The 27,381-nt window shown below is 44.8% G+C and overlaps 1 protein-coding gene across 2 annotated transcripts in view; it reads right to left on the bottom strand.

Moving 5' to 3' along the window:
• Positions 1-27,381, bottom strand: part of KDM3A (lysine demethylase 3A) — a 283,523-nt gene that overhangs the window by 113,802 nt on the left and 142,340 nt on the right. For both annotated transcript variants that reach the window (XM_078678669.1, XM_078678670.1), the window contains exons 12-19: positions 24,601-24,815; positions 23,893-24,045; positions 23,624-23,719; positions 23,200-23,327; positions 21,363-21,570; positions 20,637-20,806; positions 11,666-11,902; positions 3,326-3,497 (exon numbers count right to left, since the gene is read on the bottom strand). In XM_078678669.1, coding sequence (XP_078534795.1) covers positions 3,326-3,497; positions 11,666-11,902; positions 20,637-20,806; positions 21,363-21,570; positions 23,200-23,327; positions 23,624-23,719; positions 23,893-24,045; positions 24,601-24,815 — 1,379 coding nt within the window. The remainder of the gene's footprint in view (positions 1-3,325; positions 3,498-11,665; positions 11,903-20,636; positions 20,807-21,362; positions 21,571-23,199; positions 23,328-23,623; positions 23,720-23,892; positions 24,046-24,600; positions 24,816-27,381) is intronic.

Raw genomic sequence — 27,381 nt, 5'->3', positions numbered from 1 at the left:
AGATGAGGTGATTTGCCCAGAATCACAGGATGTTTAAGCCTCCCACCAGACTCGAGCCTGTCTCCCCAGCTTCCCCCAGGTTCTGAGCCTAGGGCTCAGTGGAAGAATGCGGTTGCTGTTGAGCAACGCGCAGACAACTCAAAATGCGAGACGACAAGCATGCTTCCACACTAGAAAGCACCGGATTGTTGATGGTGGCGTATAAAAGAGCCCATCAATCATTCAGTCACGGACTCACAGTTTCTAGAAATAAAACTTGATTTTCATCATGTATAGATGGTCAAATAGTGGAGCTACTCATCCCCGGGAATCGGTTATGATCGTGCAAAGCTGCCAACACTGCAAGTTACGTCTCTGAGAAAAACAAGCCGTGAGCGAAACCGAAACTTGTTGTGGGGCAGGACTTCCGTCTTCTGAAGCCCGTGCCCACGGAGTGGCTGGCCCAGAGAGGAGCGAAGGAGAGCCCTGCGGAGGCTGCAGAGTCCGGGATGGCGCCGATGCGGTGAGTGTGGTTAGTTGTGGGGGGGAAGTTGGTGTCTCTGTATGTGTGCGTGTGTGCGCTTGTGTGTGTGTGGGGGGTGCGGGGGGAGTGTGGTGTGTGTCTCTGTATGTGCGCGCTCATGTGTGTGTGCGCAGGTGCGCTCGTGTGTCTCGGTGTGTGTGTGTGTGTGTGTGTGTGTGCGCAAGCAGGGGGAGGTGTGCCTGTGTGTGTTGGAGGCTAAAGGAGACAGGAGATGGTGAACGCGCGCGTGACCCGATCCGATTCCGGCAGGCTGCGCGTGCCCATCTCTTGCCTCGCTGTAAGCTAAGCTGACGACTAAAGGTCTCGCGGCGAGAACGCACTTCGCGTGCTTTCGCCAGGGCGAGACCTAAAAACACATCGGTAGTGAAAAATCCACCTTCTTCTGCACCGCCCTGGACAACGCAAAAAACAGGCCCAACAAACTGTTCAAAATCATCAGGCAACAAACCTCCAAGCCCCCGGAGTCCTCTCTACAGGCCTCCAAGGGCTAGACTGCTTCAAAGAAAAAAATCACCAAGATTGACCTCTCACTGGACATCAATGTCAACCCAGTCTACAAAAGACTGCCCCCAGTGACAGTAGACAGCACGCTCAAGCACCCCACGAAAACCTGGAAGTCCTTCAAACCCATACCGGAAACAGAGACACTCCAACTGATCTCCACCTCCAAACCAGCCTCTCACGTCCTTGACCCGATACCCACCCAAATGACCAAAAAACTGGAACTCTACATATCCCCGTTCTGGTGCGAGATCATAAACAGCTCCCTGAGAACCGGCATCATACTTGAATGCCTCTAAGTTGGCCAAGTCACACCACTATTAAAAAAACAGGCCTTGACTCCAAGGAACGGAATAACTTCAGACTAGTCTACAATCCCCCCCCCCCTCCTATCCAAAATCCTTGAAAAATGCGCGCTCCAACAACTGACTCAGAACATGGACAGAGTCAACCTTCTTGAACCCCACCAATCGGGTTTCAGAAAAGACTATAGCACCAATACAGCGATCCTGAACATCACAGACGATAGCCACAAATCCCTCTATACCGACCAATGTTGCCTCCTCCTTCTCCCAGACCTATCAGCAGCCTTTGACACGGTTGATCACCAACTTCTCAGCAAGGTTTTGCAAGAAAGGGTAGATGCCGATTAGGTGGTCCTACACTGGTCCTTCTCACACAGCCGCTCACAAAGGATAAAAAAAGAAAAGAAAAAAAAAAACGTTACCTCTGACCTACACCCAGTCAACAGGGGCCTCCCCAAGGTTCAGTGCTCTCACCTCAACCGTTCAACATATACATGGAACCTCTCACCACCCTACTCAAAAATGCCAACATCCCTTTCCACCTATATGCAGATGACACCCAGATCTATCTAGAAACCTCCTCCATAGGAGGACATTCACAGACTAAATGTCACTCTTAAAGAAATCCAACATTGGCGGTCGTTTAACCACTTAAAACTCAACCAAGACAAAACCGAGATACTCCTCATCTCCAACAAGGAAGAAAACCCTCATATTTCAGAATAGCTAAAAGCTTTGGGTGCTCTTAACAGCAATCACACTGACCCACTCCGTGAAATCATTAGGAATCTACATGGCCAAACACATTAGAACTCCGCAAAGAGTTCCTTCGTCAACTTGAAGCTACTCAACAAAATAAAACCATCCAGCCCAACCAACAACCTCAAACAAGCCACCCAATCACTGGTGCTATCCAGACTCGACAATGGGAATGCCACCCTCACTGGTACAACAAAATCTCACCCCTCAAAAGTACTCTCAACGCAGCAGCTAGAATGGTCACTGGAATCAGGAAATACGATCATATTTCACCAGTACTCAGAGAACTGAAATGGCTCCCAGTCGAATTACGTGCCAGTTTCAGAACTGCCTGCCTCACGCACAAAGCCGTGCACACAGGAAAACCTGAGTATTTGGCTGCGGAACACAAGAGGGCTGGACAGGCAAGGAACCTAAGGAGCTCCAGCACCTTACTACTCATCCCTATAAAAACACAAAATATAAATCTGCTGCACGGTCCTTCGCCAGAAACGCGCCCAAAATCTGAAACGCCATCCCAGTCGGTATCAGGACTATCTCGTCCTTCACAAAATTTAAAAAACACCCAAAAGTCCTATTCCTCAACCACTCCCTCTCGAATGGATGGCCGCTATCTAAACACAAATGTCTGCTCGCCGTCTCTCCCAGACATTGTAGCCCTAAGACTTACCGCCCCCGCTATTTGACCCCAAACTGCTCACCCCCCCCGCCCCCAAGTGGTCCAACCCAAGACAAGACAACATGCACTCTATGAGGTTATCCAAGGACTCACGGACTTCCTCAATTCTGCTCAGCACACTTAGACTTCCGAACCTATATGTAAAATACTGCTTTATTGTAGGACTCTTGTTCATAAACTGTTGTGAAGCACTCCGATACCCCCGGGTCAGGCCAGCAATAGATAAAACTTTTTAATAAATACGTTACCCAGAAACACAAAACATTTTACATATGGGAAAATTCAAAAACATTTTATATAGTAACAATAAGAAAACAAGAAATTCTTTAACAATGCAATTTAAGTACCTTATGGGGTAATGTATATGTGCGTGAACACATTATGCACAAATGGAACACTTACTTGCAGAGCAGGGGGTGATATGACAATCAGCGAGGAGTACTCAGAGTGTGAAAGGAGTAGGTTATGGGAATTAGAACTCTTGTCACCACACCCACAGTTCCTTGGGATAAACAATCAAACCATGTAATTCTGAAAGATTACATTATTTATACTCACGTGAGATATCTTCAAATCCTTCCCAGAACTCTCCCACCAAGGCTCCTCCGATAAGGGCATTGGTCCTGCAGTTCACCAGATCAACTTCCTGTTCGCCAAACTCACGGCAGAAGGATTCAGGTTTCCAGAGTTCTGCATTCAATTTGAGGTGCACCCCAGATACCATCACAGGCTTAACAATATTAAAAAATGTATATTAATAAAAAGACAAGGGGAACAGCGGAGTAAATCACAATGTCGAGTTAGGTAGGCACATGAAGAAAGTTAAGAAAAATGCTACTTACCCTGTAACCCTCTGTTCACGGCTTGTAATGCTGCAGATTCACGTTCTAGACATTAGAGCCAACAAGTGTTGGGCACTGTTGAAGACTAGATATTGGTTCCCCTCCCTGAGCCAACAATGAACCACGAAAAAGACTTATTTCTCACCCAATAGATGAGTCAAGTCAATGGAGTGTACCGACATGAAGCCAGAATATATGTGCTGTGCCTTGTGAAGGGATAGAAAGTTTAAGAACTCTGACCATTGCTCGTTTCCAGGGATAAAGGAGCGCACGTGATTTTATGTCAGGACTGGAGGAGAGGATTATGCCTTCTTTCTTCACTTTTATTCAACAGCAGCCATCACAACTTTAAAGACAAACTACTTTTCCCATGAAATCTTGGGATAAGGAAAATGCTACTTCCCAGTATGCATCTGTTCTTGGCATGTAGAGCTGCAGAGTTGTACACTTCGCATTAGATCGCCATCTGGTGTTGGGCTCGGATGATTGCATGTTGTCGTCTTGGAAAAAGTCTTTGTAGTCACGAGATAGGCGACTTCTCCCTTGGACGATAATGCGCATGGGCACTAGCTCAATCCTTCGATTGTTTTTCGCCATTATGGGAAATGATGGAGTTAGTAGAAAGAAGAAAGTAGGTCCATGTGTGTATATCTAATTAAGATAAAACTGGAACAGACACAGGTCCCGGGAAGGCGGGAGGGCGTGTACAACTCTGCAGCTCTACATGCCAAGAACAGATGCATACTGGTAAGTAGCATTTTCCGTTCGAGGCATACGAGCTGCAGAATGTACACTTATCATCGATTGTGCAGCAGTGTCTCCCCTAGCGGCGGTCACCTGTGTCTGTTGCAGTAGTTTGAAAGAGTTTTAAGGACAGCTTGGCCCACTGCAGCTTGCTGCTTGGCTTGCACATCAACACAATAGCGTTTAGTGAAGGTGTGTGTTGTAGACCATGTTGCTGCCTTGCAGATGTCTTCTAGGGGAATGTTTCCTAAGAAAGCCATGGATGCTTCTAGTTTGCGTGTGGAGTGCACTCTAGGAGGAACTATTAATGTGCGTTTTGCTTTGTGATAGCATATTTGTATACATTTAACAATCCATCTTGCAATGCCTGATTTTGAAATGGGATTGCCTTTATGTGGTGGAGAGAAGGCTACAAATAGTTGCTTTGTTTTATGAAAGGACTTGGTCCTTTCTATGCAATAGAGAAGAGCTCTTTTGACATCTACTGTGTGTAAAGCTCTTTCTGCTACCAAGTCTGTGTTTTGAAAAAACACTGGTAACTCAGCTGATGAAAACGAGTAGTTACTTTAGGAAGGAATTTAGGATTAGTTCTTAGAACCACTTTGTTAAGGTGTAATTGTAAGAAAGGTTCTTGTATAGTGAAAGCTTGAATGTCACTAACTCTTCTAAGAGAGGTAAATGGCAACGAGGAAAGCTGTTTTCCATGTGAGAAATTGTAGTTCACATTTGGTCCATGAGCCTCTTAAGAACAATGTTTAGGTTCCACCCTGGAGTGGGTGGTAACCTAGGAGGAATAATTCTTTTTAATCCTTCCATAAAAGCTTTTATTGCTGGTACTCTAAACAACGACGTAAAACAACGACGTATGTTGTCTGTTTTGTAGATATGCGGCAATGGCTGCAAGATGTAAACGTATAGATGAATAAGCTAGATTACATCTTTGTAAATTGAGAAGGTAACAGATAATATTTTGGAAGGAAGCATCTAAAGGATCAATTTGATTATTATTGCAGTAAATGGCAAATCTTTTCCATTTAGCAGCATAGCAAGCTCTAGTAGTAGGTCTGCTGGCTTCTCTAAGGATTTTAATACAGTCTGGTGGCAGGTTAAGGTAACCAAATTCTAAGACTTCAGGAGCCAGATCGCCAGATTCAGTCGATTTGGATCTGGATGCCTGATGTCTCCATGGTTCTGCGTTAGCATCGATGATGTGAGAGACAGTTTTTGGTGTGGAACTAGAGAGTTTTAGCAGTGTGGTGAGCCACAGTTGGCGTGCCCATGTGGGAGCTACCAGGATCAGTTTGAGAGACTGTTGTCCGAGCTTGAATACTACTAGTGGTATTAGTGGGGTTGGAGGAAAAGCGTACGCAAATCTGCCTGACCAGTTCATCCAAATCGCATTGCCCTTGGACAACGGGTGTGGAAACATGGCGGCGAAGGTTGGGCATTTTGCGTTTTCGTGTGTGGCAAACAGGTCTGTGTCTGTATGACCCCACTTGTGAAAGAATGGTTGAAAAACTTGCAGATGTAGTTCCCATTCATGAATCTGTTGTGTCTGTCGACTTAACAGATCAGCTATCTGATTGTGAACTCCTGGAAGGTGTTCTGCAGGTAGATATATCTTTTGTGGAATGGCCCATTGTAGGAAGGTGGATATTCGACTATGGTTACCCCCAACTTTTTGCCTAGTGTTTTGCTGTTTTTTTGACTTAGTTGGCCTCGGATCCTGCTATTCAGGACCCCAGGCTTCCTGCTCTCTCTGTTAAATTGGACTCCATGTACCTTAGGTACATATCTAATTGGATACTGGGCCACCTTATCAGTCCATGTACAGTGTACCTTGGGTACCCAGGGCATAGGTGTACCCAGGGCCTACCAGGGGCTGCAGCATGTATTATGCCACCCCTGGCTGGCCATCCAAAACTGACAAAACTGGCTGCTAAGACAGCTGGGGCAAGGAGGTGTAATCCCCCTTTGCTGTAGATACAGTATACCTATATCTAACCCTAAAATGGACACATATACTCCTATCAGTCACTCCTATGGCAGGCCTTATCAATCCTGAAGGCAGAGTGCTTGGAATTATGTGAGATGGTGCACTGGCATGAGCTGAGCCCGTCTGCAGCTTGCGGAACCAAGTCCTAATAGCTGTTCCATGATAACGCTACACCATATACTCTTAAGTGCATTATAATCCTCGCGGTTGAATGCTAACTTTGGTATAACATTATCAAAACATGTCGAGTAAGGTCATACGAATTGGAATACTACCCCCTCGCCAATTCTAGCGACGGTGGTAGCATTCCACCCTTCTAGAGGGACACGACATGTATGTAACTGTGAACCCCGGTTAAAGTTAACTCGAGCCTTGGCATCACAAAATGGATGCTGCCACCACAGACACAAGTCTGACCTCCTGCTGCTGGGAGTCCTTCCAGCGAGGTAGGCTTGGACAAAGAGTTTCCTGCCTTGGGAGGTGCTAGCACCACCCCAGACAGGATTTTGTGTATTGGGTAGGACAGGCCTGAAAGGAATGAGACATGCCTGGCGCACACAAGGTGTCCTGTGCATACACCGGTTCAAACCAGTTGCTGGGGCATCCCTGCCCCAGCTCTGGCGCGAAACCGGACAAAGGATAGGGGGTGTAACCACCCCCCTTCCTGGTCCCACCCAGGGGAGGGACCTAGTCACTAGTGCAGCCCCCTTTAGGAGAATAAAGGTAGGAGCTGGTCCCATTCCAAATTAGATTATCCTGAACAACTTTACAAGAAGAAACTCTGGACTTCGACGTTCTGCTCCACAGACGACTGAAGAATCTCCCTGTGGGCAAGGAGTGTCCACCCTGCTTCTGCAGGCACCATCAAGCGTCCAGCGGCTTCACTTTGTCGTCTTCCCTCGAGGATCCAGACTTCAGAGCCCGACAAGACCCGGATTCCCAGACCTCTCCGACCTCAACTCACATCTGCAGCACAGCTGAGATCCGTGGGTGCGACGAGATACGTGGGACCGGCCATCTTGGAGAAAACTGCACTTCGCTTCCAGCACGACTTCTGAGGTAAACTCGACCAAGTGATTTGGGGATTGAGAAGCCCCCGCCCCGAGCAGCTCCTGCACCGAAGATCAGCCCCGAGATCTGCGTGGGGCTCTTCTGCCCGTTTGCTGCTCGACGCGTTGTCTGGTCACTTGCCGGCTGGCTAGTGACCTCCTAGACGACGAACTTTGAAAACTACACTGCTGGTCTGGTTGCTCCAGACTGGCCCTTGCTCCCTTCCAAAAGAGGAGCACCCTGGACCCTCCTGGTCCACTCCAGACGCAGTTTACACTCACCGTGGGGGTTGCCTTTGCCAAGGCCTGTTAACTCCAAATCCGGATCCGACACCGCCGACAGCGAGAGCCTGCGTGGGACAGCTCGTGCCTCCATCCTGGTCGTCGAAGACACCTCCTGGTCCACGTGGCTGCAGAGACAAGCGTCCACTCTTCACCTGATTGCGACAACAGCATCTGGTTCCCTCCTGGTTCCACTCCGGTCACTGGCTAGTGACTTTGAACACTGTCCCCTCTGCTTTCAGGTCCTCTTCTGCTTTCAGGTCCTCTTCTTCCTCGATCCACCCGTGGATCGCACCGGACATCTTCCACTTGGTCGCCTGCAGCATCTTTCTTCAAGGCTCCATGGACTTTGACGCGGAAACCCGACACACTTTGATACCTATGCACCCGCAGCCCGTGGGTGAGGTAACAAGAGCATTTCGGTGCTCAAGGGTAGATTGACTCTCCTAGTGTCCAGATTTCCAGTCGTTTTAGTCCTAGATAGTAAAGACTGTCCGTACTGACCTTTTTCGTAAACTGTACTGTCCATTGACTTTGTTCCGCATCTCACGTGTGAGTTCACATTCTGCACATGCGTCCCGTGGGCCTCCTATTACTTACCTGAGGTTAGGATAGTGTAGTCCCAGCGAACCTACAGCCTCTGGACAGCTCCATTCCTTCTATAGATTTCCTTATACCATTTACTTAGTATATGGTTTGTCGAGCCCCTAGGGCACCATTGTAATTTTGTGCAACTTATCGTATTTTTCCTAAGAGATTGTCATGTGAGAAAACACCTCATAAAGAGTTCAGAGGAGTTTGTTATTAATAAATATACTGTTTATTTTCATAACAACCTGTGTGGTGTCCTTTCATCTGGTATTCAAGGGGTTATATGTGGTAAAACAGCTGGCTTCACATGCCAAAAGAGTTTAGGCTAAGACTGCTTTGTCCATGCTACCATTAGGATAGCTGGTCTATAAGGTTGACTTACAACCAATCACCATAAGGGTTGTTTGGACTGATACAAGGTGATCACTAGAACTAGTGATCATCATATATCAGGCCAACTTCTCACACCCATCTCCAAATGTTTTGTGCGAGCTGGAACAGTTGCAGGGAATGTGTGCCTCCTTGTTTCTCTATGTAGTACATGGCTGTCATGTTGTCCGTCCGGACTAAGACCGGTTTGTTCTGTATGTGTACTTGGAAGGACTTTAGTGAGAGGAAAATGGCCAGCAACTCTAGGTGATTGATGTGAAGGACCTTTTGTTGAGCAGTCCATGTGAGAAAGTGCCATCTTTCTTGCCTTGGTATGCCCCCACTTTTTTCTGAATTGCTGATGTGCTTTGACTGAGTGTGCCCTGGGCTCCTGCCAACCAGGTACCCAGGGGCCTGTGTTCCTTCCCTAAAACTGTACTGAAACAAAACCCAATTGGCATCTATGGCCACCTGTCAGCCCCTAGTAGTTGGTACCCTAGGTACCCAGGGCATGGTGACCAGAGAAGACCCCTGAGTGCTGAAGCACTTATTGTGCCACCCTCAGGGGCCCTGTACGCGGGCACCCACACACTGCCTTTGCAGGCTGAGTGCCTAAGTACAGAACTAAAACCAGAGTCGACATGGCACACACCCCTGTGTGCCATGCCCACAGAACCCACTGCCCTGGCATACTTCAGTCACCCCTCTAACTGGGTGCCCTATGACAGAGGTGTGAGCACAGGTGCATGAGCCCTGTGCCCCTATAGTACCCAGGGCCATTCCTGGGCACTGTAAGTGCAGTGATGCCATTAAGAGTATATGGTGCTGGGAGGTTGTCATTGCGAACTTCACAGTACCATAATGGCTACACTGAAGTCTGACAAGTTTGGTATCAAACTTAGCACATTAAACCCGCACTGATGCCAGTGTGGGATTTAACGTAAAATGCACCAGAGGGCATCTAAGAGATGCCCTCTGAAACCCTAACCTACAATTCACGTCTGGACTGAGTGGCTGCAGAGGCTGCAACACAGCAGACCTGTTGCTGGACCCCCTGGGTGGAGAGCCCCCCGCTCCCCTGGGCCTGCAACAATGCACATCCTGGGCGAGTTGCTAGGTCTCCTCCCCCAGGATGGGAGGGGTGAAGTTTCAAAGGACTGCCGCCTCTGAGAGCTTCTCCAGACCATTTGCTATACCCAGCAACTGGCCCCCACCAGTCCTAACCCCCACTCTGGCGGGAAGGCTGGCGGGAAAAACTACGTGAGGAGTGGGGGGGGGGGTGCCAGCCTGTGCCAACCCCACCCCTCAGGTGGGGGAGACGTGGCGAAGCACGACCCCGGGCCCCGGCCATCTTGTAGATGGGGAGCCCTGCCCGATCCCAGCTAGGCTCCTGCCTCCCTCCCACAGGAGAGGAGCAGGCTAGGGGGGACCCTGTCCTTGCCCTACCTGTAATACCCCTAAATGTAGTATTTAGGGGCTCCCTGAACCTTCCTTCCTCAGATCCCGATAGGAAAAGAAGAAAGAAGATCAAGAAAAAGAAGACCCGCCGTGCAGCTGCCAACAACAGGATGACAACTGACTTGGCTCCAGCCCTACCGGCCAGTCGATCCTGGAACCTTCTCCTGCCTAATCCCAGCGACCCCGATGGACAGCAACCTTGGGACACCCAGAGGACCTGCCTGCCTTGACCCTCTTAAAGACTAGGACTCCCATCACCAGAGGCTCTGCTGCAACAACCCACCTGGTGCCAGCCAGGAAGTTCTGGACCAGCCCACTATGGACCCGCCGGGCCCAACCGAAACAAGACCACAAGGACATCCCTCCCCCTCCCCCCCCCCCCCCCGGCAACCCGAAGTCCAGTGCCCAAAGACCCTCCTCGACGAACCAGCCGACGCCTGCAGACTCAGAACCAGGGGCCACCCCAACCATGACCTCGCCCTTCTCCTACTTGCTTTCTTATCCTTCCTCATCCTGGCCATAAAAAGCTTCGCCTGTCTCTCTTTCAACGTTTTTGGGTTCATCTTCCTGCAGCTTGGACATCCATCGACGTCGTGGTTGGAAGACAAGCACCAAACACAATTCTCGTGCGGGTCAGTGATGGACATCTGCTTACTGCACTCTCTGCAGGGCTTAAAACCAGACTTCCTCGCAGACATCGTCGAAAGAGACGAGAGAAACAGAGGAAAACAGCTAGAAATACAAAGTAACTACAGAGAGTCCCTAAAATTCGTTGGCGTCGACGGCGCGGAAAAAAGGAAACAGACGTCATCACGCCGACGAGGCCCTATTATGGTTCCAGGTATGTCTGCGGGGTTGCAAGCGGAGTTGTACCCTCTGTGACGTCGTCCATGACCTCGCCGGAGTGGAGATCTACAAAAAATTCCAAATGGCTGCTGCGCAGGGGATATTCACAAGGTGAGGAGTCCACTGGCAGATGTATCCATCAGAAGTCCTCTCACACTGAGCAGGTCAAATCATCATGCTTGGGAGACCAGCAGAAGTTACACAACTATGCTGGTTGGAGACGCAGAATTTGAGATTGTAAATATGGCAAAATTGGAAAGGTGTTTTCTTCACAACACCTCAACAGACATTGTTATTAAGACCAGATCAAGAAAGTAGAGCGGACATAGCTCAAAATGGAGCCCTGTGCCATCGCCGATCCGGTGAGTTCTTCCGTAGCTGGGGTTGAATCTTGAACCACTGGCACCGAAGCATAACCGATTTGGCAGTGGTATATTCTAACCCGATAGTTGCGAAGGGTGGGGGATGGGCAACCTGAGGTGGAGTATTTGTCCTGGTGCATTGTGGGCGAAGGGAGCAGTCATAAGATCTCATGACTCAAAATTTATTTGAAGAAAAGCAATTTGCACAAGCCTGTGCTCAACACTAGATGGCACGAGTATACATCTTCTGCGGGGGATGACCTAATGATTTAGGCTTCGCCAACATGGCTAGTAACTTTGGTTAAACTTACATTACAATACACTAAAAGATAGGCATAAAAGTTCAAACAACAATTTACCTGTCCTTGCTTCCAACACTCTCGAAACACGTTCCAATTGTTCTTATGGGTGGGATCCTGTAAGCACAGTAGCCGGTTGTCACACAGCCAGTAGTGAGGGGTATCAAACCCCATTAGGCTTGATTGTATTGTTAATCCCTCAGGTTTCTTCACTACTTCTGTGACTGTTTTGTTCTGCACTAGAGAGGTAAAGATGTCATCAAGTATTTTCGGTGTGCTCTTCAGGCCATTATCCACCTAGATTAAAAAGAACAAATCTGAAACAAAAGAAAACTAACACGGATTTGTAAAACACAATAGAATACAATGCTAAATTACACCTGGTTGGCTTTTTCCACACTGAGAAAGGAAAATGCTACTTACCAGTATGCATCTCTTCTTGGCATGTAGAGCTGCAGATTCTTACACTGGGCATTAGATCGCCACCTGGTGTTGGGCTCGGATGATTGCATGTTGTTGTCGTCTTGGAAGAAGTCTTTGTAGTCACGAGATAGGTGACTCCTCCCTTGGACAATAGTGCGCATGGGCATCGGCTCCATCCTTAGATCGTTTTTCGCCATGATGGGAAATGATGGAGATTGTAGAAAGAAGAAAGGATGTCCATGCGTGTATATCTAATTAAGATAGAACTGGAACAGATACAGGCCCCGGGGAGGCGGGAGGGCGTGTAAGAATCTGCAGCTCTACATGCCCAGAACAGATGCATACTGGTAAGTAGCATTTTCCGTTTGAGGCATATGAGCTGCAGATCTTACACTGTGCATAGATTGTACAGCAGTGTCTCCCCTTAGCGGTGGACACCTGTACCTGTTGCAGTAGTTTGAAAGCGGGTTTTGAGGACAGCTTGGCCTTCTGCAGCTTGCTGCTTAGCTTGCACATCAACACAATAGAGTTTAGTGAAGGTGTGTGTTGTAGACCATGTTGCTGCCTTGCAAATGTCTTCTAGGGGAATGTTCCCTAAGAAAGCCATGGAGGCTCCTAGTTTGCGTGTGGAGTGCGCCCTAGGAGGAACTGTTAATGTACGTTTTGCTTTTTGATAGCATATCTGTATACATTTTACAATCCACCTTGCAATTCCAGCTTTAGAGATGGGAATGCCTTTATGTGGTGAAGAGAGAGCCACAAACAATTGCTTTGTTTTGCGTAAGGATTCGGTCCTATCTATATTATAGAGGAAAGCTCTTTTAACATCTAGTGTGTGATGAACTCTGTCTGGGTTTTGGAAAAACACTGAAAACTACAGATTGGTTTAAATGAAACGGAGTATTGACTTTTGGAAGGAATTTGGTATTTGTTCTGAGAACCACTTTATTACGGTGTAATTGTAAAAATGGTTCTTGTATAGTGAAAGCATGAATCTCACTCACCTAAGAGAGGTAATAGCTATTAGAAAAGCAGTTTTCCATGTGAGGCATTGCCGTTCACATTTGTGTAGAGGTTCAAAAGGAGGTCCCATGAGCCTTTTAAGAACAATGTTTAGGTTCCACACTAGAGAGAGTGGTAACCTGGGAGGAATGATTCTTTTTAATCCTTCCATAAACGCTTTAATAGCAGGCACTCTAAATAGAGACCAGATGTTGTCTATTTTGTAAATCTGCTGCAATTGCTGCCAGATGTAGACGTATAGATGAATATGCCAAATTGCAGTAAATGTATTGTTATTGTTGCAGTAAAAGGCAAATATTTTCCATTTAGCAGCATAGCAAGCTCGAGTAGTAGGTCTCCTGGCTTCTTTAATGATATTCATACAGTCTGGTGGTAGGTTAAGATAACCAAACTCTAAGACCTCAGGAGCCAGATCGCCAGATTCAGTTGATTTGGGTCTGGATGTCTGATGTTTCCATGGTTCTGCGTTAGCAGGGATGGTGTCAGGTGTAGTGTTTGGTGTAGAACTAGGGATAGTTCTAGCAGAGTTTTATACCACGGTTGGTGTGCCCATGTGGGAGCTACTAAAATCAGTTTGAGCGACTGTCGTCGTAGCTTGCGCACTATTAGTGGCATTAGTGGTAGTGGGGGAAAAGCATATGCAAATCTGCCTGACCAGTTCTTCCATATCGCATTGCGCTTGGACAGCGGGTGTGGAAACATGGCGGCGAAGGTTGGGCATTTTGCGTTTTCGTGTGTGGTGAACAGATCTATGTCTGGATGACCCCACTTGTGAAAGAATGGTTGCAGAACTTGCGGATGTAGTTCCCATTCGTGAATCTGTTGTGTCTGCCAACTTAACAGATCTGCTATCTGATTGTGAACTCCTGGAAGGTGTTCTGCTAACAGATATATGTTTTGTGGATTGGCCCATCTCCAAATGTTCTGTGCAAGCTGGGACAGCTGTAGAGAGTGTCCCCCCCGCCCCCCCCCCGCTTTTGTATATAGTACATAGCTGTCAGGTTGTCCATCCGGATTAAGACAGCTTTGTTCTGTACGTGTACTTGGAATGTTTTGAGTGCTAAGAATATTGCTAGCAACTCTAGGTGATTGATATGGAACAATTTTTGTTGGTTGGTCCATTGCCCTTGAGCTGTATGTAGGAGATAGGCATCCTGTGAGATGCGTCTGCTGTAAGTACTATTTATTTATTTATTTAGTGTATTTTGATATAGCGCACAGATACCCCAACGGGGTGTCCCGGCGCTTCTGTGTGATCTTATGCTGGCTAAGGTGTTATTTAGAAGAGAAATGGTTAACAGAACAAATACGTTTTTAGGGCTCTCCGGAAGGGTTGTTCTTCCTGAATCAGCCGGATGGAATTTGGTAACTTGTTCCAGAGGGCGGAGGTTAACACTTGGAAGGTTTTTCCACCTGAGCGGGTTTTCCTAAATCTGGGAATAGTGAGGAGATTTTTTGAAGAGGAACGAAGAGTCCTAGTATTATTGTAAGGGGTCAGACAGGTAGAAAAATAGGCGGAACCCTTGCCTCTCAATTCACGGTAAGCCAGTACCAGTGCCTTGAATTCTGCCCTTTTTTGTATCGGTAGCCAATGAAGTCTACGACGGTGGGGCGAGATGTGATCACGTGAGGGAATAACATATATGACAAGGGTACTCCCAGTAATACTTTGAGGCCTAGAGGAGGGAGTGGCAATATAACAGCACATAAGAAAAACCTCTACACGGCCCTATATTCTTTTACATCTAGGCGTAAATGCTCATTTACAGTTGACATAGGATGCAAGCATACCTCTGAAATCATTCAATTAGATTCAGTATTTTTGAAACTACATTTTATTTTGTATCATTCTTATTTCTTTTTCTCATATTTTTATAACAATCTTTTCAAAATTTTGTTCAGTAGCAAAAATGACATATATACAAATATCTAAAAGCTTACACAATTACTTCTATTCATATCAGGAACCCCAGAACATGATTTTTCTCTCTCATACCATCATTCATACTTGTTCAGTCTCTCATATTCACTCTCATAACATCACTATCACAACAGACAACATAGACAAGGTGAGAACATATATTGTGTCCTTTTGTAGACTCCTCAAAGTGTTAGTTCAATATCCATCATTAATAGTCTTTTGCATTCTATTTCTTTCGTTTTCCACAGTTATGTTTTAATGGTTTGTATGAGGGTCTCTGATGCGTACGGCCTACGTACGTTTCGGTGGTCTCAATGATTTATATCACCTTCTTCAGGGCCAACATAAAAACTGGACAACATAATAATTATAACAGGGGGGTCCACATTTATCTGGAACAGAAACATAAATTCAATCGTTAGTGTCTATGCATCCTAATCATACATTGCTTATTTTGTTCTATTTCAAAAGGAAATTATTCATGCTATGTGCTGAGATCGCAGACTTAGACCTAGGGATCAAATGTGCACAAAAATTAGTACCTTATATCCCAAAATCTTAAAAAGTGCTTGTTTGTGATGAGGGCTGGATTTATCCAAAGTTTGTTGTGACTTAGAGAGTGATTATTAAAGGAAAAGAACATAGAAAGTGAAATGGTTTATATCCCTTATTTTTTCTTTTTACTCCCCCTCTTTTGTGGGCTTTTGTACATGCAGCATATTATCTGTGAGCAGTTTATAACACAGATATATGAACTACCTGTGATTTATTTGCTATATCTGAGATGGTAAAACAGATAAGCTTCTCATTTAAAAACATTTTTATGACGCCGCTGACATCGATTTCCTGCAGAGAAATATATAAAGATTTATGTAATTCCATTAAATGTGCATGCTGAGTTGTTTCCACTACAATGGTATTTAAGTTCATTATTACTAAAGATCTAAGCTATATTAGTGTGACTTATTACCAGTGGGGGCTTGAATCCTGTGCAAGCTGTTGGTTTATTAGACTGTTTTTTTAACGAGTTTTGCACTGATGCTTGGTTATCCTCACCAGGATGATGGAAAAACGGCACTTGGGTTACATATCTGGAGGAGAAACATGGTATCTGTCTCAAATGATTTACATAAACATATTCACTTGCAAGTTATCAAGATTTGCATGCCGTGAAATATTTCACTTTCTATTGTACGATATTTTAGCCCTGCATACTTTTACCTTTTTGAGCATCTAATTGCTCATGTGGTTTTTTAAGTTAAAAAACCCATAAGGCGGCGTAATGGACCCGTTTTTCTATTAGCGTAACACTCACTGGCACATGTCAGTATTGTTTAGAGTTTAGCTAACGGGTTATGTCGGGATTGGTATCCTTACCTATTTTAAGCTACTCGGGCCGATCAGAAAGGCTGACCACACTCCTTCTCCGGTAATGCGTGCCTGAAACGCAAAGGAACAGACGGTGGGGCGAGATGTGATCACGTGAGGGAATACCACCAACCAGTCGGACTGCAGCATTCTGGACTGTCTGGAGGCGATGACAGAGACCCGCAGACAGTCCAGTATACAAGCCGTTGGCATAGTCCAGGTGCGAGGTAATCAACGCCTGGACTATCATCTTCCTGGTGTTACTGGGCAAGAAATTGATAAACTTTCTTACCATTCTAATCTTGGCGAAGCATGCAGCGGAGACTGTGTGGACTTGCTGATGAAATGTGAGGTTAGAGTCCCATCTTACCCCTACATTTTTCACAGAATCTTTGGGCAGTGGTGGAGCACTCAAATCAAGGGGCCACCAGATGTTAGGATCAAGAGGAGACGGCTGGTGAAAGAAAAGTGCCTCAGTTTTCCCTGCGTTTAGCCTTAAAAAGTTGTTGTCCATCCACCGGGCGATTGTACGGAGGCAGTTTTTTAGAGGATCACAGGTTGTAGGGGTAATGTTGTTAAATGAATTTGTGGAACAGGTTCGAGGAACGGCCGCCCTTTTGTCAGGTTTTTGGTGTTCCACCACTGCAGAGAGTGATGGGTGCGGCTGTCTACCAACACCAGGTCTGTTAGTTGTCCTTGAGCCTGATTCCACTGTTGTGCTAGACATTCCTGTAACGAACGTATTTGCAGTCTTGCATATGGTACAATGAAGATGCAAGATGCCATCATGCATATTAGTCTCATGAACACTCTGGCAGGGAGAGTGTGTTGATGTTGGAACTTTGTCACTAAGGCTTGAATGCTCTGTATCCTTGCTGGACTGGGATACACTAGAGCTGTAGATGTGTTTATTGTAGCGCCTTAATATTGATGTACATGAGAGGGCTGTAGGTGCGACTTGATGTAGTTGGTTGTGAACCCTAAGTCGTGCAATGTTTGAATTGTTTGATGTGTGTGTTGAAAACACTGATTGAATGATTTGGCTTTTATGAGCCAATCATCTAGATAAGGGAAGACATGTATTGGTGGTCTTCTGAGATGTGCTGCTACTACTGCTAGGCACTTTGTGAACACTCTTGGTGCATTTGTTACCCCGAATGGAAGGACTTTGAATTGATAATGCTGTCCTTCCAGTACAAACCTTAGATCCTTCCTCTGAGAAGGATGTATAGGAATGTGGAAGTAGGTGTCTTTTAGATCCAGTGTTGTAAGGAAGTGCCCTTGTTGCAGCAATGGGAGCACTTGTTGTAAAGTGATCATATGAAAATGATCTGACTGTATATAGTGTTTGAGGGACCTGAGGTCGAGAATTGGTCTTAGTGTTCCGTCCTTTTTGGGTATTAGAAAATACAGCGAGTAAACCCCTGTTTTTTGATGTTGTAAAGGAACTATTTCTGTTGCGTTCTTTTGAAGAAGTGATAGGATTTCTTGTTTGAGCAGCATAAGATGTTCTGCAGACACTGGACGCTGCCTGGGTGGTATGTGTGGAGGGGTAGCTGTAAGTTCGAGGCAGTAGCCATACTGGATAATTTGTCTTACCCACCTGTCTGTTGTGATGGAATTCCAGACAGGTAGGAACTGTGATAATCTGCCCCCTACAGGGGTGGAATGCTGTTGGGGGAGCAGAGGGAAGTCACTGTTTTGGGGTGGAAGAGGTTTGATTATTGTTGTTACCTCTACCTCTTCCTTTATTGTTTTTGCCTCTATAGCCTCATCTAAAATATCCTTTACTGGAGGATGCCTGTGTATTGGATTTGAAGGAAGCTGTATTGTCTGCTCCAGTTTGTTTGGAGCCTCCTTTCTAGAAGGAGCGACGAAAGGAGCCTCTAGCCTGTGTGGATTGCAAAGCTCCCATAGATATGGCTGTATCTGTATCTCTTTTCACTTTCTCAAGTGAAGTGTCAAACAATTGATGTTGGTTGAATAGGTGATTTAAGATGGTAGTTTGCACTTCCTGCTTAAATCCTGAAATGTGTAGCCACGCAGGACGTCTAAGTAGGACACTAGTGTTTACAGCTCCTGATGCAATGTCTGCTACATCAAGTGCACACTTGATTGAGGCATTTGAAATTAACTTGCCTTCTTGTAGAAGGTCGTTTGCCTGCGCCTTATATTGGTCAGGTAGATGTTGCATTAATTTTTCTAACTGATCATAATGAGCCCTGTCATATCTTGCAAGGAGGGCTTGCGTGTTAACTATACGCCATGTATTAGTAGCTTGTGCATCTATTCTTTTGCCTGAAGCATCTATCACCTTAGATTCTTTATCAGGGGGTGGTGTTTCACCTGACGTCTGTGAGTTTGCTCTTTTTCTAGCATTTGAGACAACTAGTGAAGGGTAGCGGTCCTTTGATGTAGGCTGGATCACCAGGAGCAGGCCTGTACTTTTTCTCAATTCTAGGGTTTAGGATTCTAGCACGTACAGGATCTTTAAATACCTCTGGAGCATGTTTGATGACCCCTTTGATCATAGGAAGAATTTGAACAGATCTTTGGGATTGTTCAAACGTAGCCAATAAAAAATCTGCCTCTGCCTCATCTGAATGCATGGTGACCCCATGATAAATGGCAGCCCTATTCATAAGTGCCCAAAACCAATATTGTCCTCAGGGGGAGAAGGTTTTGATGGATATGACTGTGGGTCCGGAATATCTGGCACATCTTGTGGGTTTGGGTACTCCCAATCTGGATCATCAACAGGGTAGGGAAAAGGCTCATCTGGGTTTACCCCCTCCCCCTATACTATACTCATCATCATTTTGAGGTGTATGTGGTGAAGAATGAGGAGGAAAGTGTTCAGGAGAATTCTAAGATGAATTGTTAGGAGCAACTGGACGTGAAGGAGAAGGAAGTATAGGAGAAGAAGGGTGCATAGGAGATGTGGCAGAGTGCTTCTTCTTGACAGGCACTGCAGGTGTGGTGTCTGATTTCGTCTTCCTGTGCGGTGTAGTGGATATATGACCTGTGTTTGGGTCAATGTAGATCTTCTTTTGTAGAGGATCAGGCTGGAAAAGTTCTTCCCCTTGCGGAACCTTTGCCGGTGCAGATTTTTTCAGTTCCGGGCATGGTTGCTGCTTGTTTTTACTCTAAAAAATAATGGGAGTGGCCCACCAACCAAGGGACTGGGTACCAACACGATCGAAAAGAAGACCCTTGGACCAAACTCATAAGAAATACTAACTCTCATGGTAATACAAATTCACACTAATGACACATACAATTTTGAATTAAATCCGAGGAACTTTCAGGGTGCCATGTGTTGAAATTAATCAGACACCACATAGATTCCAATCGGATTAATAATTCATGATGTTATTCTAATGATTCACTTTTCTTTGTCTATTACGTATCTTTAATAATTTGTTTTTGTAATGTTTGATATATTATGTATGTACAACATCATAATCTTTTTTAATGTCGCGTTAATAAATTATTTGATCAATAAATTGACAGAAATAATTTGTATCAGTTGTTGAAAATACTCGTTTGCCTTTGGTTATAATTCTGAACATATAACTTTGGGGTTTCTGATCTTTGACATTAGTGTGAATGTGTATTGCCTTGAGAGTTAGTATTTCTTATGAGTTTGGTCCAAGGGTCTTCTTCTCTTGTTGATCTTGCTGCTTGTCTTTAGCCTTAGGAGTTGTAACTGTGTCCTTTAGCGTAGATTTCGGCACCGGAGTCGACGGCTGTTTCGAGGGCTTGAGCGCATCTGAATCAGGCCTTGTATGTTTCGGTACCGAAGACATTGGCTTCGGAGTGGAAGCTGGTCTCGTCGGCTTCGAGGCGTCAGACACTGGCTTCATAGTTTTGTCTTTAGAAGTCGACGGTTTCGGAGCCGAGACTTCTTTCGGTTTCGGTGCTGAGGGAGCTGGTGGGATCGGCACGTGCACCTTGCTTGGTAAGGAGCTACCGGAAGGCTTGAGTATTTTCTTCGGAGCCGGGCTCGATAGAAGGGCTTTCGAAGTGTTTTCGGTCTTGTGACTACAAAGACTTCTTCCAAGACGACAACAACATGCAATCATCCGAGCCCAACACCAGGTGGTGATCTAATGCACAGTGTAAGATCTGCAGCTCATATGCCTCGAACATTTCTGTTTTCCCAAGTGGAATACTTTGCTACATTACCCATTGCTCATTCTTCCTCAACCTACATGTAAACATTCAGTGCACAGAAACCAATACACTCACGAGTACTACATAAAACTGAACATTCAAAACAAAAACTATGCTTACCTTAGCACTACTCGAGTTCAGAAGATTTCGCAGGAAGCCAGAACCATTGCCTGGGACAGGACTCAGAATGGAACTATTGAATGTATTTAGTGTTGATGCTGGTTTAGTCAAACTGGAGAAAGAGGGGAAGGCTTTGCTTTCCGTTTTAGAAGTAGAGGATAGTGCCTTTTCTGTTTAGAAAAAAAGATTTTTGCTTACAATTAAGATGCTCTCAACCTAAATGCCAGTTAAGTTAACATGCAGCCAGCCCTAATGTACGCTTCCCACAGGCCCAATGAAGAGTTTACTGTTCAAGTACCCACGTGCCAAGCACCATGCTGCTCCTCACAAATGGCCAAAGCGGGGTTCTGTGCTTCAGGTTAAGTCTGGTAGGAGTTGCTAGAGTCTAAGAAGTTTTAAAAGCGCTCACTTCTGATCTAAACTCCACTAATGCGCAACAACGATAAGCTTGTAAGCTCGCAACTGGATATGTAAATAGAGGGCAATTTAATCCAAAATCAAAATCAGTTCAGTTTAAAAAAAAAAGCATACACAAATAGATTTTTAAATTTCCAGGTCCAGCCCTTCAAACAAGATACGGATTACGTTTCTCACACACAAAAAATGGAGCATAAACAGATGTTCACAAAAACACACCTAAGTAAACACATCACTGACATTTAAGGGATAATAATGAACCAAGGTTTTTTTTTAGTATTATCACCTACATTTTTCCTGATCACATACCTTTGTTTTCCTTGTTTGTATTTCCATTTGTTAAATCTGCCAGCCAGCTTAGAGGACTAGAGTTAAAGAGAGATACCGGTATACTTCCAACTGCTGGTTTTAAGGGAGATGCACAGCTAGAAGCTACTGAATCTTGAGAAGCACATTTCACAGGTTGGCCAATCATTACCGGAGGTGGGGTGGTGGACTTCTCAGTAGATACAACTTCCTATTAAAAGAGGTAAAATACAAAATTGTAATGGTTACTCTTCATCGATAAATGGAAACTACAATGCCTGCTGAATAGGATACACACGAGTAAGACAACGGTGCATATTCCTTACTTAAGAGGATCAAATATACAGTAAGAAGGTGTGCGTGCGTGCACTTTTGCCAAGAATAGCACTCACTACAAAACAGCATTTAGTGAAAATGAGAAAGCTATTCAGGAGCATCTTGCTTGTCGCACCGAATATGCCATTTATAAACCGACGTGCACCTACAATCTGGAATACATTGGTAGTACTAAGCTCCCGGTGCATAAACGTATTCTTCAGCATGTTAGGGCCATCGTGAATTCTGACCATAATTATCCGGTGGCCATACACTTCAAGTCTGTTCATGACAACAAATTGAAGGATTTGGAGTACAAAGTTTTAGGGTCAGTTCCCAACCCCGGCCGGGGAGGAAATTGTGATAAGCTACTGAGACAACGAGAATCCCATTTTATCTTAGCTCTCGATACAAGAGTCCCTAATGGTCTTAACATGAATTAATATTTGCACAACTTATGAGATTTTCTTTTATGGTCATTTTTTACATTGTGATTTTAAGGTCATTTGCTTCAGTGATAAACAGTGTTGGCATATATGTACATATATTTTTTGGCTCTTTGTAAATTTAGGATGATCTGTGACTGATTTTGCACTTGCACTTTAGGATCGCTAGGACTTAAGTGATTCAGGGTTTTTCCCTTGCTACTAGTGTTAAAAGATCTTTTTGCACAGCTTTTTTTGCACATGGCACTTTGTTTTTATCCAGACTAGCTTTTTATCATGGCATTTTTACTATATTCACATTTTTTATATCATGCATATTTTGATACGAATTGCTTTTATACATATATAAATGTATAAACATATATACATACACACACATATACATATACATATACACACACACATATATACACATATACATATACACACACACACACACACACACACACACAACCTTTAAGAAATGCATTGATTTGACATTATGCGTTTACATTTCTCTACTACAGTGGACTCCACAGGGTTCATGCAGCATCAGCAGAGGTCCCAGACAAGGGATGGATTACTTGAATTTTTATCAGATTGGTGAGAATGACTATCAGTATATTTTCTGGCGAACACACTGCTTTATTGGGGAATTGCCCAGACACTTCCCAATGAAATGTCATTCTTAACAATGCATCCTTATGCACAGCCGTGAGAGGTTCAGAAAACAACCTGCGCCATCCCTTACTGGAAGGTTTAAACAATTGCTTAAGTGTAGTTCTTCAATCATCGAAACAGAGGAAGTGCAAAAAATTTGAAGGTTTTCACCTTTGGTTCTTTTAAACACCTAGTCGGAGTACAGTACCAAGCAGGAAAAACATCTGCAGCAAAATACGATAGTGGGATGAACCAAATGTTGCCATTCTCCAAGTCACAAAATAAAGCATGTGCATATATATGAATTGGCCCATCCATCCATCCCCTTCAACATTAAAGCTACTGAAAGTTTATCATGAAATTTCCTATTCTCAAATTGCAAAGATGCATCAATAAGAAGTATGTCTGAAAAGGAAAAAAGCATCAAAACTGTACAATACCTCCTTCACTTCCTCTTTTGGAGCAGTCTTTGATAAGATTTTGAGGTGTCTATTTGAGCAAGGACAATTAGATTTGATTCCCCACTTGCCTCGGACAGAGTGAACAACATCCCCAACATCAAAAAGAGCTAAATGGAGGAGGAAATGGAATAAACAAAATATATAAATTACTTTCAACCACAAGGTACACTTAAGAGAAAAACACAGAATTTAAGTATAGAGCAAAAGGCATGAAGTGCCCGTTGCACTACTTTTAATGTAGCTAGCAGGCAAAGGCACTAACGCAGTTTAGTTTATCTGCACTGCAGGGTAACTGATCATCATGAGCAGCATATTCTGCGACTAGATGTTGCACCTGGATCCATGCCTTCTAAAACTTTTTTTGCTACATGAAATAAGTAGTGTACAATGTAAACAGAAGTACCTGTTCCAGGAACAATTTGCGTAGGCATCAGGTTCTCCGGCTCGTGTAACTGACCCTTCACACATTTCAGCCAGGCGAAAGTTTCAATTTCACTTTCTACAAATAAATATTCACTGGTTAGACATTGATCAAATGTAACATTCATAGTGGGCTCAATTCCACCTTTAGTCTGCACAAAACATTTTTAATTTATTGCAAAGCGACTAAACTGCTCATTCAAAGTGAAGACTCCTGATTGGTTTTCTCTGAAAAAATGAAGATTTGCTTACCTGGCTGAAAGGTTTTCTTCTTTAACTTGTAACAGTCCACACAAACTCCGAACCCACACTTGGGGCACACCCAATGCAGATTAAAAATGGTGGTGTCACAAACATCGCACATTTCACGTACACCTCGAACAGCACGTTTCCAAACTATTTGCTCTAAAAAGAAAAAAACAAAGATGGAATGAAGAGAAAAATGTCACTTTGGAAAACTAATCTACAAAAAGCAAAGCACAATAAACCAAATATCCTTTGTGCACCAGAGACTCCACCTTGCTTCTCGTTACCCACATGTGGAAGCCACAAATCCCACATCTATAAAAAGGCCACCTATACATTTCAGCTTCCCATTTACAAACAGACCGTCTTGTTCACTAGGTTGTATGACAGACAGTCGCACTGTGACAAGAAGCGGACAACGATTGATGGCTTTTCTCTTTAACTACTGGTTCAAAAACAGCAGAAAAGCTGCTGCAGTATCAGCAGGCATCCCGAACAGATCTTCCTCTCCATCAGAACATAATCAAACTAGACTATCGCTTTAACTTGTGCGGCTTTTTAAAAGTTGCCCCTCGCTGCAACCCTGCTTAAACAGTAGACAGGACTCAGGAATTTGCAGAAATCAAAACACTTCTCAAAGACCAAGCAAACCAATATTCCTCAAGGGCATTAGCACTGGGATAACTGGTACTACAGAACAAAGTTTAGCCTTACTGTGTGGCGGTATTGAAGTCATGACCTCCTTCTCGGACATCACCAGTTGACAGATGTGGTCTCCAATATTAGCAAGAATGTATTTTGCAGTTTCCAAATCTAAGTCAACAACATTTTTTGCTAAAGGCAGCCACAAGCCAATAGCCTCAGAATCGTATTTGTTGGGCGTCATGAAGCCGTCTTCACGCAGCAATTCATTTTTATTAAACTGCAATCTGCAAAAAAAAATAATGCTTGGGGAAACTTGTATTTAATTATAGACAATTTAACATGAGCAAATCAATTAGCCCCTTGTAGGAGAGTGGGGTCTGCAATCCTATGGTCACCCCAGATTTTTGCTTTTTGCTTCACTGGTTTACGACTTTCCCTGGCTGTGGGCCTGCTAATCAGACCCACACCCTAGCTGTTCTCTCTCTAAATTGACAACAATGTACTTTAGGTGCATTTACCAATTGGTACTGGGCCACCTTATCAGTCCCTATACAGTGTACCTTAGGTACCCAGGGAATAGGTGTACCCAGGGCCTACCAGGGGCTGAAGCATGTATTATGCCACCCCTGGCTGGCCATCTAAACGGACACAACTGGCTGCTAAGACAGCTGGGGCAAGGTGGTGTAACCACCCTTTGCTGTAGATATAGTATACCTATATCTAACCCTAAAATGGACACATACTCCTATCAGTTACTCCTATGGCAGGCCTTATCAATCCTGAAGGCAGAGTGCGTGGAATTATGTGAGATGGTGCTCTGGCATGAGCTGAGCCCGTCTGCAGCTTGCGGAACCAAGTCCTAATAGCTGTTCCATGATAACGCTATACCATATACTCTTAAATGCATTATAATCCTCGCGGTTGAATGCTAACTTTGGTATAACATTATCAAAACATGTCGAGTAAGGTGTCATACGAATTGAAATACTACCCCCTCGCCAATTCTGGCGACGGGGGTAGCATTCCACCCTTCTAGAGGGACACGACATGGATGTAACTGTGTGATGCCTTGGCATCACAAAATGGATGCTGCCACCACAGACACAAGTCTGACCTCCTGCTGCTGGGAGTCCTTCCAGCAAGGTAGGCTTGGACAAAGGGTTTCCTGCCTTGGGAGGTGCTAGCACCACCCCAGACAGGATTTTGTGTATAGGCTAGGACAGGCCTGATAGGTATGAGACATGCCTGCGGCACACAAGGTGCCCTGTGCATACACCGGTTCAAACCAGTTGCTGGGGCATCCCTGCCCCAGCTCTGGCGCGAAAACCGGACAAAGGATAGGGGGTGTAACCCCACGGAATAGCGTCATTCAATCCCTGTGAGTGTGTATTAAGACGGTAAATCCATCTTTGTTCTTTTTCAAAGATGCTGCTTTCGTTGCTCTGATCCAACTGCTCTATTACTGTCCATTTGATATCGTTAGGGCAATGACCGCATTCTAGGTAGTGTGCAGTTAATTTCGTGGTTCTCTTGCGGCACCTAACATTACTGCGGTGCTCGCCAATCCGTAATTTTATTTTTCTCGTAGTCATCCTAACATATTTAAGATTGCAGGGACATGTGACGAGATAAATAACATGACTAGAATTACAATTAGTGTGCCCTTCAAAATGCCAGATTTTGCCTTCCTCCAAATTGAGTGTCTTTGTTGCTGTAGTCAAATGACACACACTGCACCTCCCACAAGGGAAATGGCCACAGACAGGAGGCAAACCCCATGTGGAGAGTACACTGTCACCCCGAGTTATATCGTTTATTCTTGGACGGGTGTGGACGAGTGCATCTTGTAGGCTCCTGTCACGTTTGTACGAAAAAAGGGGTTTATTCCATTTGCGCCCATTACCGGTCAAAATACGCCAGTGCTTGCCAATGCAATGACTAACAGCGTTGGAAATGTTGCTGTAAGTCGTCACACAGGTCAAGGGTGTCTCAGCTTGCTGGTCTTTACTATATTCTTCCAAAAGGGCCTCCCTATTTTGATTTTTGGCCCTTTTGCGGCTTTTATTTAGAATTCTTTTTGGGTAACCTCTTGTCAGTAGTTTATTGGTAAGATCTTCCGACTGCATTTTGAAATCGGTCAGGGACCAACAGTTTCTGCGAATACGCAGATATTGACCAAAAGGTAAGTTCTCCCGCAAAGACCGGGTGAAAGCTCGAAAAATGTAGCAGATTGTTTTTGCTGGTGGGCTTAGAATAGGTCTTGGTAGTTAGATGGTCAGCTACCCTAGTTATTGTTACATCCAGGAAGACGGTGGAACTGATGGGTGAATTTCAGGTGGGGATCACATGTATTCACCCAATCAAAAAAAGCCAGAAGACTTTCCTCATTTCCCTTCCAGATTAAAAGGACATCATCAATGTACCTCTGCCACAGGATAACATTGAGAGCGTAAGGGTTGGTGGCAGCCAGGATGTGGGTCAGTTCAAAATTATGCACATACAGACCTGCGATACTAGGGGCAAATGTGCTGCCCATCGAAGTTCCTGTCTTTTGCAGGTAGATGGTATCCTCATATTGGAAGAAGTCGCGTTTTTTTCTAGGACTTTGTTTTAACGCTAATTTCAGCTTGTTTTATTAGCAGGGCAGCCCTGCTCATAAATCAAGATGAAGTGACTACAGAAAAAAGCCCAGAATCATAAAACGATGTTGGCCAGCTAGCAGCAGAAACAAAACGGAACTCGAGCTGCTTTACATCTATGCTGCGGTTTTACAGATTCCCAAAGAAATGTCTGCTGGACCGCCAGCAGCCCATGGGCAATACATGGAGTCCCACTGCTCTATGTCAAAGC

The sequence above is a fragment of the Lissotriton helveticus genome, chromosome 2_2 (assembly GCF_964261635.1).
Source record: "Lissotriton helveticus chromosome 2_2, aLisHel1.1, whole genome shotgun sequence".
In the NCBI taxonomy this organism is placed as follows: Eukaryota; Metazoa; Chordata; class Amphibia; order Caudata; family Salamandridae; genus Lissotriton; species Lissotriton helveticus.
The sequence above is the reverse complement of the archived record's forward strand: the minus strand, read 5'-3'. Positions and strand labels throughout refer to the sequence as shown.